This window comes from Rhinoraja longicauda, chromosome 42 (genome assembly GCF_053455715.1).
Source record: "Rhinoraja longicauda isolate Sanriku21f chromosome 42, sRhiLon1.1, whole genome shotgun sequence".
NCBI lineage: Eukaryota > Metazoa > Chordata > Chondrichthyes > Rajiformes > Arhynchobatidae > Rhinoraja > Rhinoraja longicauda.
The window spans coordinates 9,559,079-9,574,668 of record NC_135994.1 but is presented as its reverse complement, the minus strand read 5'-3'; the positions used below and the strand labels follow the sequence as shown (position 1 = coordinate 9,574,668).

The following is a 15,590-nucleotide window of genomic DNA, read 5'->3' as shown; positions in this document are numbered from 1 at the left end:
TGGAAGGGATGGCGCCGGGCGCTGTGCTGTGCACTGCAGTGCTCCCCCCCCTTGCAATCCAGCCAGCCTAACCCTATATATATATATATATATTAATATTAATAATTGACACACATTGCATCCCGTGTACACCGGCGATTACTGTTCGAGACAGTAACGTTTCTGTTAAAATCTGTAAACGATGTGAACGGTGCGGTTTGTTTATCTTTTACATGTATATATATATACATATATATGTGTGTGTGTGTGTATCTATTTTTGAAAGATTAAATGCTATGTACCAGTTGAAAGGGAAGCTGTGTTGGTTTCTGGGGGGGGGGGGGGTGGGTCTGGTGATGTGACGGGTAGATGCAGGTCTACATTTGGGACTGTCAGGATATTTCCGTGTTACAGTGCAGTGCATTCTGCAAAGCCCAATGTGATTCTGTCTCAATAATCCGATCAAATCATCATCTTTGACTTGACGCTGCAGATAATCGGTGAAACGTCACGCACAAGTGTTTGCTCGGCCTACCTATGGCTTGTAATGGAGATAAAACCATGCGCCCGGGATGCTTTTAAGAGGGGAGGGGGGCTTTGTTTGAGCGCCTTGTTCAAGGTGTCGTTGTGCATTGAGTCGCTTGGAGATATAATGAAGTCTTGCATTCTTGTCTGATAGTTTTAGAAAGGGAGGTTGTGAAGGCCCAAGAGTCTACCCCCCCCCCCCCCCCCCCCCCCACCCAAATAGAGAAGAAAACCCAACCACTGTGACTTGGTGAAATCCCATTGCAATGTTTCTCGCCTGCCCGCCTGGCCGCTGGAATTGCATTGCATTGCAATGCATTCAACGCCGTCGCTCTCTCTGCTGTGCTGAATAATCTTTGGCCCTTGAAGCTGCCTCTCGAGAGCATGGCCGGCCGGCTAGTGGTGCTGAAAGCACAGCGCCAGCTTGTGTGATCGGCTTTTCTCTGTCATGTGAGTTTTAAAACACCGGCTGTTTTGGTGGCAGAAGGGGTAATGGGTTAGGATGTTTAATTCTTCAGTAAGCATATTCTTTCCGTTTTATGTGTGTGTATATATGTATGTGTGTAAATATGTTTGTGTGTTTGTATGCATGCGTCTGTGTGCGTATACGTGTCTGTATATATGTGTGTGTATATATATGTTAGATTGTGTACGTGTGTGTATATGTTAGATTGTGTGTGTGTATATGTCAGATTGTGTGTGTGTATATGTTAGATTATGTGTGCGTGTGTATATGTTAGATTATGTGTGTGTATATGTGTTAGATTGTGTGTGTGTATATATGTTAGATTGTGTGTGTGTATATATGTTAGATTGTGTGTGCATATATGTTAGATTGTGTGTGTATATATGTTAGATTGTGTGTGTGTATGTTAGATTGTGTGTGCATATATATGTTAGATTTTGTATGTGTGCGTGTATATATGTTAGACTGTGTGTATATATATTAGATTGTGTGTGTATATATGTTAGACTGTGTGTGTATATATGTTAGATTGTGTGTGTATATATGTTAGATTGTGTGTGTGTATGTTAGATTGTGTGTGTATATATGTTAGATTGAGTGTGTGTATATGTTAGATTGAGTGTGTGTATATATGTTAGATTGTGTGTGTATATGTGTTAGATTGTTTGTGTGTGTATGTTAGATTGTGTGTGCGTGTATATATGTTAGACTGTGCATATATATGTTAGATTGTGTGTGTGTATATGTTAGATTGTGTGTGTGCATATATATGTTAGATTGTGTGTGTGTATGTTAGATTGTGTGTGTATATGTTAGATTGTGTGTATATGTTAGATTATATGTGTGTGTGTATATGTTAGATTGTGTGTGTGTGTATATGTTAGATTGTGTGTGTGTGTGTATATGTTAGATTGTATGTGTGTGTATATGTTAGATTGTATGTGTGTGTATATGTTAGATTGTGTGTGTGTATATGTTAGATTGTATGTGTGTGTGTATATATGTTAGATTGTGTGTGTGTATATGTTAGATTGTGTGCGTGTGTGTATATGTTAGATTGTATGCGTGTGTGTATGTGTTAGATTGTGTGTATGTGTTAGATTGTGTGTGTATGTTAGATTGTGTGTGTGTATATGTTAGATTGTGTGTGTGTATATGTTAGATTGTGTGTATATATATGTTAGATTGTGTGTGTGTATATGTTAGATTGTGTGTGTGTGTGTGTATGTTAGATTGTGTGTGTGTGTATATGTTAGATTGTGTGTGTATATATATGTTAGATTGTGTGTGTGTATGTTAGATTGTGTGTGTGTGTATATATATATATATATATGTTAGATTGTGTGTGTATATATGTTAGATTGTGTATATATATATGTGTGTGTACGTGTTGGATTGTGTATATATGTGTGTATATCTGTGTGTGCATATCTGTGTGTATATATATGTGTATGTTAGATTGTGTATATGTGTGTGTGTGTTCGATTGCGTGTATATATGTGTGTATATATATGTGTGTGTTTATATATATTCATATATATGTATGTGTATGTATAAATGTGTGTGTGTATATGTGTGTGTGTGCATATGTATGAACGTATGTGTGTGTAGACATGTACATATGTGTGTGTGTTTGTGTATATATATGTGTGTGTGTACATGCCCCCTTTAAACAATCTGGGGCTCATTACTGGTGCCCAATTCACGTTTACCAAGGCCTGTAGATCGTAGCCATGTTCACACTGTTTGTGCAAATCTGCTTGGGGTATTTATTTTTAAATGAAGGCAACGCAAAATGTCATTGCCTGGAGAGGGGAGAGGGGGCAGGTGGAGCCATTTGAGAAATAAAAAATGTGGGTTGTTCTCGAAGTTGAGTGCATCCGCTCCCTCCGAACGAGCATGTGGCGGACGGGCTGAGCTGGAGAAGGGTTGTGCTTGCGGGGCTCTGCCTGGGTGTGGCTTTGCCCTGGGTGCAGGGTGCTTCTCGTCTTCTGTTGCAGCCCATCGCGTTGTGTAAGTACCCGACTGCAAGGCGGAAACCACGTTCGGCTATTTAAATTCAACAAATTGATGTGCGCAGCTAAACAAACGGCTCCAAGGGCCGGCGTGACCAATTGCAGACACACAACAGCGCAACTGCAATGTGTTACATGCACTCGGATGCATGTGCTGTACCATGCATTCTGTGAGGTTATTTCAATTCGAGCACAAGAGAGGCCACTTGCATCTATCCACCTGTTCTTTTATTTAACAGCAAATCAGCAATGTTATATTTTTAATACTTGCCACTATTTTTCCCCCTGCTGCGTTTTTAACGTTAATATTTTATAATATGAGCGATTTTAAAAAGTGCTTTTTAAATTTCAGCTTGCGGCCTCTTTTGGACACGTGATGCCCATTCATTATTGATTGCTATCCTGCTGACGTGGCAGAAATTGTCATCGGAATAACAAAATAATTCGCCCACCTCCCCCCTCCCACGTCTCCCATTGATCCGAAAAGGATTTGCAAAGGAAGGTCCGGTGCTTTAACATGAAATAAAACAACAACAACAACAACAACAACACCACCAAAATCAGAAGGTAGGTTGATGTTTATGTTTTTTAACAAGGACTGGACAAGCTAGATACAGGAAAAATGTTCCCAACGTTGGGCGAGTCCAGAACCAGGGGCCACAGTCTTAAAAATAAAGGGGAGGCCATTTAAAACTGAGGTGAGAAGGAACGTTTTCACCCAGAGAGTTGTGAATTTGTGGAATTCTCTGCCACAGAGAGCAGTGGAGGCCAAATCACTGGATGGATTTAAGAGAGAGTTAGATAGAGCTCTAGGGGCTAGTGGAATCAAGGGATATGCGGAGAAGGCAGGCACGGGTTATTGATTGTGGATGATCAGCCATGATCACAATGAATGGCGGTGCTGGCTCGCAGGGCTGAATGGCCTCCTCCTGCACCTATTTTCTATGTTTCTATCTATGTTTCTAACAAAGATTCATCGCCTAAATTTGTCTAGTTATTGGAAGTGAAATGATAAAACTGTTATCTGGGGTTGACCGTTACAATAGGCAGTTTCGTTCATTGTTGTGATAATTATAAATCTGGTGCTAGTTTGCCTACAGTCCAGGTGTTAATTCGTTGACTTGACACAACGATATTTTGAGCCTCTTTACCAGTAGAAACAGAAACATAGAAAAATAGGTCGAGGAGTAGGCCATTCAGCCCTTCGAGCCAGCACCGCCATTCAATATGATCATGGCTAATCATCCACAATCAGTACCCCGTTCCTGCTTTTTCCCCATATCCCTTGATTCCGTTAGCCCTCAGAGCTAGATCTAACTTTCTCTCGAAAACATCCAGTGAATTGACCTCCACTGCCTTCTGTGGCAGAGAATTCCACAAATTCACAACTCTCTGGGTGAAAAAGTTTTTCCTCATCTCAGTTCTAAATGGCCGACCCTTTATTCTGAAACTGTGACCCCTGGTTCTGGACTCCCCCAACATCGGGAACATTTTTCCTGCATCTAGCCTGTCCAATCCTTTAAGAATTTTGCATGTTTCTATATGATCCTCTTTCATCCTTCTAAATTTCAGTGAATACAAGCCCAGTCGACCCATTCTTTTATCATATGTCAGTCCCGCCATCCCGGGAATTAACCTGATGAACCTACGCTGCACTCCCTCAATAGCAAGAATGTCCTTCCTCAAATGTGGAGACCAAAACTGCACACAATACTCCAGGTGCGGTCTCACCAGGGCCCTGTACAACTGCAGAAGGACCTCCTTGCTCCAAAACTCAAATCCTCTTGCGATGAAGGCCAACATGCCATTAGCTTTCTTCACTGCCTGCTGTACCTGCTGGCTTAGTAAGGCTTCTCACCCTTTACTGTAATTCGGGAGTGAGCAAGTTAAAATATTGTAACCCCCAAATCCTGCCATCGAGTGAGTTCCTACCTTGAACTCTTGTCTGAGGGTATGATTTTAATAGAGGTTAACATCATTTTGTTTTCCTATTGTTTATCTTTGTTTACGAAGGAGATAGTGTGGTTACTTGTTGTATAACTTTTTAAAATTGTTCTGTAAAACAACATGGCAAGTTTGTTGAATCAAAAAGATGGATACAAAATGCTGGGGCAACTCAGTGGGACAGGCAGCATCTCTGGAGAGAAGGAATGGGTGACATGTCTGGGTTGAGACCCTTCTTCAGACTGAGTCAGGAGAGAGGGAGACTCGGAGATAGGGAAGCGTAAGATGTTAAACCGAGACATCAAAGGGGATGGAGGAATCAAGGAAAATGTAGAATAGATCATTAGTTTATTCATCAGGCTGACTGTCCCCTTGGTTAAATATTATCTCTGTAAAAATTCAAATCACCCTTGCTTTCCCTCTCTCCATCTCTTCCCCCTTCCTAGTTTTCACCCAGAGAGTTGTGAATCTGTGGAATTCTCTGCGACAGAAGGCCAATTCACTGGATGTTTTAAAGAGAGAGTTAGATCTAGCTCTGAGGGCTAAAGGAATCAAGGGGTATGGGGAGAAGGCAGGAACGAGGTACTGATTGGCCTACTCCTGCACCTATTTTCTATGTTTCTATGTTTCTCCGACCAGTCTGACTGTCCCCTTGATTACATTTTATCTCTGTATTCGCCTGAATCAAGAAGATGCTTTGGCTTTGTGCTCATACATGCCGTGTCAGTGTGTAGGAAGGAACTGCAGATGCTGGTTTAAATTGAAGATAGACACAAAATGCAGGAGTAACTCAGCGGGTCAGGCAGCATCTCTGGAGAGAAGGAATGGGTGACGTTTCGGGTCGAGACCCTTCTTCAGACAGTGGCAGTTTGCTGGGTTGAAACTCATGCACCAAATTAGGGATATTTTTTTCTTAATTGCATAATTGCATTATTGTGTGTTTGAAACTGCGGTAACTGAAATATTTATGAATGAAATGAAGTATGGAGGAAGTGTGGGCTGTTTTAATATAACTGGCTGGATTGAGAACTTTAATATCTGAGTTTGAGGTGTCATCATGAAACAGAAAAAGACAGTTACCTTTTGCATCCGAGAGTTGGAAAGTCTCTAAATACAATCTTGAGGTTAGAAATTCAGAAAAAAGATAAATAATTATAAACCAACAATGCTCCAGATTTAGAAAATGCAATGTTATCCCTTATTTTAGGCATCTGGGCATAGACTTGAATTTCGGATTATGTAGCCCACTCAAGATTACTTCTTCATTTTGAAGTGAAACTACAAAATGTAAATTATGATTGAGGAGGGTTAGTTTTCAAATCAAAATCAGATACTCATAAAGAGCTTGAATATTTATGAGAAACCTGGAGAGAGGACGGCCTTTATAGTCTGTAGGTTTGTGTCAAATAGTCACAGAGTGATACAGCGTGGAAACAGGCCCTTCGGCCGAACTTGCAAACACTGGCCAACATGTCCCAGCTACACTAGTCCCATCTGCCTGCGCTTGGTCCATATTCCTCCAAACCTGTCCTATCCATGTACCTGTCTAACTGTTTCTTAAACTTTGGGATAGTCCCAGCCTCAACTACCTCCTCTGGCAGCTCGTTCCATACACTCACCACCCTCTGTGTGGAAAAGTTACCCCTATCCCTATTCCTATTAAATCTTTTCCCCTTCACCTTAAACCCATGTCCTCTGGTCCTCAATTCCCCTACTCTGGGCAAGAGACTCTGTGCATCCACCTGATCTATTCCTCTCGTGATTTTGTATACCTCTATAAGATCACCCCTCATCCTCCTGCGCTCCAAGGTATAGAGACCCAGCCTGCTCAACCTCTCCCTGTGGCTCACACCCTCTAGTCCTGGCAACATCCTCGTAAATCTTCTCCGTGCCCTTTCTAGCTTGTCAACATCTTTCGTATAACACGGTGCCCAGAACTGAACACAATACTCTGAATGCAGCCTCACCAACGTCTTGTATAACTGCAACATGACCTTCCGATGCCCAACTGATGTGGACTGTAGGTTTCTGCAAGCAATGAATAGGATGATTTTTGTTTTTTTTGTTAATGTTGCTCCATTATCAATGAGTACCATTGGAACATTTTGCATGCCTGCTTATTATTGTGCTGTCATATTGGGACATTTATTCGAGCAGTTTGTTATGCAGTTGTTTTAAAATGTTAATTTTCAAAGCTTTTACAATATTGTAATTTCCTCGCCATTTACCTCGGTTTTGCTGCATTTTAAAATTGATAATGTTTTATGGGAGGCCTTCAGGCAAATTAGTCATTGTCATTCATAGAGGTCCTTGGCCCCAAATAGTCCATGCCAACCAAGAAGCCCCATCCAGCAAGTTTGCGGATGACATAAAGCTGGGTGGCAGTGTAAACTGTGAAGAGGATGTTAGCAGGTTGCAGGGTGACCTGGACAGGTTGAGTGAGTGGGCAGATGCGTGGCAGATGCAGTATAATATAGATAAATGTGAGGTTATCCACTTTCGTGGCAAGAACAAGGAGGCAGATTATTATCTCAATGGTGTCAGATTAGGTAAGGGGGAAGTGCAGCGAGACCTGGGTGTCCTTGTACACCAGTCACTGAAAGTTGGCGTGCAGGTACAGCAGGCAGTGAAGAAAGCTAATGGCATGTTGACCTTCATAATGAGAGGATTTGAGTATAGGAGTAAAGAGGTCCTTCTGCAGTTGTATAGGGCCCTGGTAAGACCACATCTGGAGTATTGTGTACAGTTTTGGTCTAATTTGAGGAAGGACATCTTTATAATTGAGGCAGTGCAGCGTAGGTTCACGAGATTGATCCCTGGGATGGCGGGACTGTCATATAAGGAAAGATTGAAAAGACTAGGCTTGTATTCATTGGAGTTTAGAAGGATGAGAGGGTATCTTATAGAGACATATACAATTATAAAAGATATAAGAAAATAACTGCAGATGCTGGTACAAATCGATTTATTCACAAAATGCTGGAGTAACTCAGCAGGTCAGGCAGCATCTCAGGAGAGAAGGAATGGGTGACGTTTCGGGTCGAGACCCTTCCTCAAAAGGACTGGACAAGCTAGATGCAGGAAATTTTTTCCCAATGTTGGGCGAGTCCGGAACCAGGGGCCACAGTCTTAGAATAAAAGGGAGACCATTTAAAACTGAGGTGAGAAGGAACCTTTTCACCCAGAGAGTTGTGAATTTGTGGAATTCTCTGCCACAGATGGTAGTGGAGGCCAAATCACTGGATGAATTTAAGAGAGTTAGATAGAGCTCTGGGGGCTAGTGGAATCAAGGGATATGGGGAGAAGGCAGGCACGGGTTACTGATTGTGGATGATCAGCCATGATCACAATGAATGGCGTTGCTGGCTCGAAGGGCCGAATGGCCTCCTCCTGCACCTATTTTCTATGTTTCTATCTATGCTCGTCCCATCTGCTCACGATTGCCCCATATCCCTCCAAATCTTTACTCTTCATATACCTGTCCATATGTTTCTTTTAATGTTATCATAATACCTGCCTCCTCTGCCATCTCTGGCAGGTTGTTCTATACACCCACCATCCTCAGGAAAAAGTTGCTCCTCGTGTTCCTGTTAAATCTTTCCCCCTCTCGCCTTAACCCTATGTCCGCTGGTTCTTGATTCCCCTACTCTGGGTAAAAGACTATTTATTCCCCTCATGATTTTGTACACCTCTATAAGATCACCCCTTGGCCTCCCGCGCTCCAAGGAATAATGTCCTAGCCCGCCCAACCTCTCCCTGTTGTTCAGGCCCTGAAGTTTTGTCACCATCCTCGTAAATCTTCTCTGCACTCCCTCCAGCTCAATGACTTCCTTCCTATAACAGGCCGACCAAAAGTGAACACAGTGCTCCAAATGAGGCCTCACCAGCGTGTTGATACAAGGAACTGCAGATGCAGGTTTACTAAAAAAAACACAAAAAGTGCTGGAGTAACTCAGCGGGTCAGGCAGTATCCCTGGAGAATACAGATAGGTGACGTTTCGGGTCGGGACCCTGCTTTAGGGGTGATCTAATCGAGGTGCATAAAGAAGGGCCCTGACCTAAAACGTCATGTATCCGTGTTCTCCAGAGATACTGCCTGACCCGCTGAGTTACTCCAGCACTCTGTGAAACGTCACCTATCCATGTTCTCCACAGATGCTGCTTGACCCGCTGAGTTACTCCAGCACTCTGTGAAACGTCATCTATCCATGTTCCCCACAGATGCTGCCTGACCCGCTGAGTTACTCCAGCACTCTGTGAAACGTCACCTATCCATGTTCTCCACAGATGCTGCCTGACCCGCTGAGTTACTCCAGCACTCTGTATCATGTTTTCCTCTCGCCAACATGTTGTTGAATTTCTCAAAGTACTCGGGGTGTTTTATTGAGGGCAACATGCCTTTTCATTTTTGGGTTGAAACGGCTTTTAGTGCTGACGTTTATCTCTATTCTGTCGCCCGTTTTCCACGGCAGTGTATTTATTCTTAAAGCATGTCCATTGTGTTTTGATTCAGACAGGACTGTCCACTCTGGAGGCTGCATAGGGTGAAGATCTAGTTGCAGGATGAAAATATGGCAGCGCATATGCTTCCACCGCCAGGTCCTGATAGCTTCCATCTTTTCACCCGCGAGTCTCTGGCTATCATTGAGCAGCGTATCACCGAAGAGAAGAACAAAAAACCTGCCAAGCAAGACAGCAGCCACCGCGATGACGACGATCAAAATAAGCTCAAGCCAAACAGCGACCTTGAAGCAGGCAGAAGTTTGCCGTTTATTTATGGTGACCCCCCTTCCAAATGCATTGCTGAGCCATTGGAGGACTTGGACCCTTTTTATATAAATCAGAAAGTGAGTGCCTTGGACAAAGCGGTTATTTTGTGTTTTGTTTATATTCGCAGGGAGAGAGCTGACAAATGAGGTTGAAAGAGTACAGCAGTGGTTGCAAGACGAATTACATTATTATTAATAATAATAATAATAATAGTAATAATATCAGTAATAATTGTCTTGCGTGGGGTGGAAGAAAATTCTATGAATTGTCTTGAGTGGGGAGAAAGAACATTTTGAAATTTTAAATTAGATTGTTGATTACTTTAAAAAAAAATCTCCTCCTACTTATCGGGATGTCAGCTTAGACCCACAGACCACCTTTCACGTGAACAAGCCCCAGTCCCAGCAGACAACATTTGCCTTGCACATATTAGTTTTATTTTAAGTTGTTAATTGGCCTTCCCCCTTCCTAAATTCAAATAATTCTAACAACCATTTTGTTTTTTTTTCCTGTTGGACAATAGGTGCAGGAGGAGGCCATTCGGCCCTTCGAGTCAGCACCGCCATTCAATGTGATCATGGCTGATCCTCCACAACCAGTACCCCGTTCCTGCCTTCTCCCCATACCCCCTGACTCCGCTATCCTTAAGAGCTCTATCTAGCTCTCTCTTGAATGCATCCAGAGAATTGGCCTCCTCTGCCTTCTGAGGCAGAGAGTCCCACAAATTCACAACTCTCTGACTGAAAACGTTTTTCCTCTTCCAACTGGTTTTTATTGGGTGTTTTATAATTCCCGGCAGTCACGTCATTCCTCTGGCAAGGGTTGAGGCAAGTGGTCATTGAAACATTAAAAATCGGTGCAGGAGTAGGCCATTCGGCCCTTCGAGCCAGCATCGCCATTCAATACGATCATGGCTGATCCTCCACAATCAGTACCCCGTTCCTGCTTTCTCCCCATATTCCTTGATTCCGTCAGCCCTAAGAGCTAAATCAAAATCTCTCTTGAAAACATACAGTGAATTGGCCTCCACTGCCTTCTGTGGCTGAGAATCCCAAGGATCTGTGTTGGGTCCACTGTTGTTTGTCATTTACATTAATGATCTGGATGATGGTGTGGCAAATTGGATTAGTAAATATGCAGATGATACTAAGATAGGTGGTGTAGTTAATAATGAAGTAGAGTTTCAAAGTCTACAGAGAGACTTGGGCCTTTTGGAAGGGTGGGCTGAAAGATGGCAGATGGAGTTTAATGCTGATAAGTGTGAGGTGCTGCATTTTGGTAGGACAAATCAAAATAGGACGTACAGGGTAAATGGTAGGGAATTGAGGAATGCAGTGGAACAGAGGGATCTGGGAATAACTGTGCATTGTTCCCTGAAGGTGGAATCTCATGTGGATAGGGTGGTGAAGAAGGCGTTTGGTATGCTTGCCTTTATAAATCAGAGCATCGAGTATAGAAGTTGGGATGTAATGTTAAAATTGTACAGGGCATTGGTGAGGCCGAATCTGGAGTATGGTGTGCAGTTCTGGTCGCCAAATTATAGGAAGGATGTCGACAAAATGGAGAGGGTACAGAGGAGATTTACTAGAATGTTGCCTGGGTTTCAGCACTTAAGCTACAGAGAGAGGTTGAGCAGGTTGGGTCTTTATTCTTTGGAGCGTAGAAGGTTGAGGGGGGACTTGATAGAGGTTTTTAAAATTTTGAGAGGGACGGACAGAGTTGATGTGGGTAGGCTTTTCCCTTTGAGAGTGGGGAAGATTCCAACAAGGGGACATAGCTTCAGAATTGAGGGACAAAAGTTTAGGGGTAACATGAGGGGGAACTTCTTTACTCAGAGGGTGGTGGCTGTATGGAATGGGCTTCCGGTGGAAGTGGTGGAGGCTGGCTCGATTTTATTATTTAAGAGTAAATTGGATAGGTATATGGATAAGAGGGGATTAGAGGGTTGTGGTCTGAGTGCAGGTAGATGAGACTAGGTCAGGAAGAGTGGTCGGCGTGGACTGGTAGGGCCGGACGGGCCTGTTTCCGTGCTGTAGTTATATGTTATATGTTATATGATTCACAACTCTCTGGGTGGAAAACCAGAGGTGAAAACTCTCTATTGACCCAATACCAATGCATCAATACAACACTGAGAAGAGTGTTCCTTTCTGGTAATGAGTGCAAGGTTCTCTTTGGCTATTTTTCCCTGTATACTTTCCAGGTGTATGCTTTTTATTTTGTGTACTGGTGGCAGGAATAAAATATTTTATCCCTAAAGTTCCAGCTTGGAAAGTATACAGGGGAAAATAGCCAAAGAAAACCTTGCACTCATTACCAGAAAGGAACACTCTTCTCAGTGTTGTATTGGTGCATTGGTATTGGGTCAATAGAGAGTTTTCACCTCTGGTTTTCCACCCAGAGAGTTGTGAATCTGTGGGATTCTCAGCCAAAGAAGTCAGTGGAGGCCAATTCACTGTATGTTTTCAAGAGAGAGTTTGATTTAGCTCTTAGGGCTGACGGAATCAAGGAATATGGGGAAGCCAGAGTGGGAAGCTAGAGGATTGGGACTCTTTTAAAGAGCAACAGAAGATGACTACGAAGGCAATACGGGGAGAAAAGATGAGGTACGAGGGTAAGCTAGCCAATAATATAAAGGAGGATAGTAAAAGCTTTTTTATGTATGTAAAGAGGAAAAAAATAGTCAAGGCAAATGTGGGTCCCTTGAAGACAGAAGTGGGGGAATTTATTATGGGGAACAAGGAAATGGCAAACGAGTTGAACCGGTACTTTAGATCTGTCTTCACTAAGGAAGATACAAGCAACAAGCAATGGTGTTAGGTAGACTGATGGGACTGAAGGCTGATAAATCCCCAGGGCCTGATGGTCTGCATCCCAGAGTACTTAAGGAGGTGGCGCTAGAAATTGTGGACGCATTGGTGATCATTTTCCAATGTTCTATAGATTCAGGATCAGTTCCTGTGGATTGGAGGGTAGCTAATGTTGTCCCACTTTTTAAGAAAGGAGGGAGAGAGAAAACGGGAAATTATAGACCAGTTAGTCTGACATCAGTGGTGGGGAAGATGCTGGAGTCAATTATAAAAGACGAAATTGCGGAGCATTTGGATAGTAGTAACAGGATTGTTCTGAGTCAGCATGGATTTACGAAGGGGAAATCATGCTTGACTAATCTGGAATTCTTTGAGGATGTAACTAGGAAAATTGACAGGGGAGAGCCGGTGGATGTGGTGTACCTTGACTTTCAGAAAGCCTTCGACAAGGTTCCACATAGGAGATTAGTGGGCAAAATCAGAGCACATGGTATTGGAGGTAGGGTACTGACATGGATAGAAAATTGGTTGACAGACAGAAAGCAAAGAGTGGGGATAAATGGGTCCCTTTCAGAATGGCAGGCAGTAACTAGTGGGGTACCGCAAGGCTCGGTGCTGGGACCGCAGCTATTTACAATATATATTAATGACTTGGATGAAGGGATTAAAAGTACCATTAGCAAATTTGCAGATGATACAAAGCTGGGTGGTAGTGTGAACTGTGAGGAAGATGCTATGAGGTTGCAGAGTGCCTTGGACAGGTTGTGTGAGTGGGCGGATGCTTGGCAGATGCAGTTTAATGTGGATAAGTGTGAGGTTATCCACTTTGGTGGTAAGAATAGGAAGGCAGAGTATTATCTGAATGGTGTCAAGTTAGGAACAGGGGACGTACAACGAGATCTGGGTGTCCTAGTGCATCAGTCACTGAAAGGAAGCATGCAGGTACAGCAGGCAGTGAAGAAAGCCAACGGAATGTAGGCCTTCACAACAAGAGGAGTTGAGTATAGGAGCAAAGAGGTCCTTCTGCAGTTGTACAGGGCCCTAGTGAGACCGCACCTGGAGTACTGTGTGCAGTTTTGGTCTCCAAATTTGAGGAAGGATATTCTTGCTATTGAGGGCGTGCAGCGTAGGTTTACTAGGTTAATTCCCGGAATGGCAGGACTATCATATGTTGAAAGACTGGAGCGACCAGGCTGGTATCCACTGGAATTCAGAAGGATGAGAGGAGATCTTATCGAAACATATAAGAGTATTAAGGGGTTGGACACGTTAGAGGCAGGAAACATGTTCCCAATGTTGGGGGAGTCCAGAACAAGGGGCCACGGTTTAAGAATAAGGGGTAGGCCATTTAGAACTGAGATGAGGAAAAACTTTTTCAGTCAGAGAGTTGTGAATCTGTGGAATTCTCTGCCTCAGAAGGCAGTGGAGGCCAATTCTCTGAATGCATTCAAGAGAGAGCTAGATAGAGTTCTTCAGGATAGCGCAGTCAGGGGGTATGGGGTGAAGGCAGGAACGGGGTACTGATTGAGAATGATCAGCCATGATATCATTGAATGGCGGTGCTGGCTCGAAGGGCCAAATGGCCTCCTCCTGCACCTATTGTCTATTGTCTATCCCAGAAATATGCTAAATATGCGTGCAGGATGGGAATTAATTTGGTCTGAGTACATTGGAAATTCCAGGGGTATATCCATAAAAGAAATATTTAAAAAAAACGCATTTGAATTAACCTTGAGATATTAACCTTGATATCTTATAGAGACATATACAATTATAAAAGGACTGGGCAAGCTAGATGCAGGAAAAATGTTCCCAATGTTGGGCGAGTCCAGAACCAGGGGCCACAATCTCAGAATAAAGGAGAGCCCATTTAAAACTGAGATGAGAAGGAACGTTTTCACCCAGAGAGTTGTGAATTTGTGGAATTCTCTGCCACAGAGGGCAGTGGAGGCCAATTTACTGGATGGATTTAAGAGAGAGTTAGATAGAGCTCTAGGGGCTAGTGGAATCAAGGGATATGGGGAGAAGGCAGGCACGGGTTACTGATTGTGAATGATCAGCCATGATCACATTGAATGGCGGTGCTGGCTCGAGGGGCCGAATGGCCTCCTCCTGCACCTATTGTCTATGTTGACACTATATGGCATCGTGTGGGGGAGCAAAAACGTAAAACTATTGCTGGTTATTGTGCTCCAACTTTTCCTTCTCTGATAATCTGTGTGGAAATAGACAGACAGAGTTAGGCCTGGCCTGATACCACTAGAACTGGCAATATTCGCTTGGTAGAGGTACCCCACAACATAACTTTGTGTGACTAAACAACTGCTTGTGAAACTGATGGGCTTTTGAAAAGTTGACAGGCTGTGAATTCTTGTCTGAAAGGTTACCCATTTATATAACTTCACGAGCTGCTGGTGACCTGGTACCTTGTGTTTAATTTTTTTCCCTCTTGTGATATTTGCTACCGATAAGTATCATTTAGATTTTCATAAGTGGTGGCTCAATTTACCATGAATTGGCAACTGGACAGTTTTTTTTTTGATTGCTAACTTCTTCGGGCTGTTCATTGCCTCCTGAGTGGAATGGAGTGAATGGTGCAAGTGTTGTGTTGTGAGGCTCCACTGTTATTCTGTGTCGAGCGGGAAGACGTGTCTTTCTGAGGTTTCTGTTTGCGTTGTTTTTGGGGAGAGTCGAATTGTCTTTTGGCGGAGTGGCAGCAAAGAGAAAACCAACTCGGAAGGAGTGAGATTAATATTGTTAAAGTTCTAGACCACAAAGACACACAAGTAAGTGACCAGCAACAGCACGTTGCTGCAGAGGGCAAATTCATAGCTCGTAGACAGAAACAGACACACAGAAGGATCAATAGCTCCACTGTCCTTTCCATGTTCTCCGATCCGTTTGCAGTCAGTCTTCAACCTTCACGGCGGTGGGTGCTGTTAGTAGCACCCGGTACGCCCCCTTCCAGTGCGGTCCCAATTTCCTCCGATCCCAGTTCCGTACCAGTACGTAGAATCCCCTGGTAGTATGGACCCGTGCACGAGTTCAACTGGCAGTGGCTTCTGTGCCTCTCCTACCTGG

General features: G+C 43.3%; 1 protein-coding gene across 3 annotated transcripts in view; it reads left to right on the top strand.

The window, feature by feature from the left end:
• Window positions 1-15,590, top strand: part of LOC144612020 (sodium channel protein type 8 subunit alpha-like) — a 255,684-nt gene that overhangs the window by 1,054 nt on the left and 239,040 nt on the right. For 2 of the 3 annotated variants that reach the window (XM_078431465.1, XM_078431467.1), the window contains exons 2-3: window positions 3,338-3,552; window positions 9,443-9,776. In XM_078431465.1, coding sequence (XP_078287591.1) covers window positions 9,501-9,776 — 276 coding nt within the window. In that variant the 5' untranslated portion in view covers window positions 3,338-3,552; window positions 9,443-9,500. Of the gene's footprint in view, window positions 1-893; window positions 955-3,337; window positions 3,553-9,442; window positions 9,777-15,590 lie in introns of those variants that run through there. The other variant, XM_078431466.1, reaches the window with a different exon arrangement.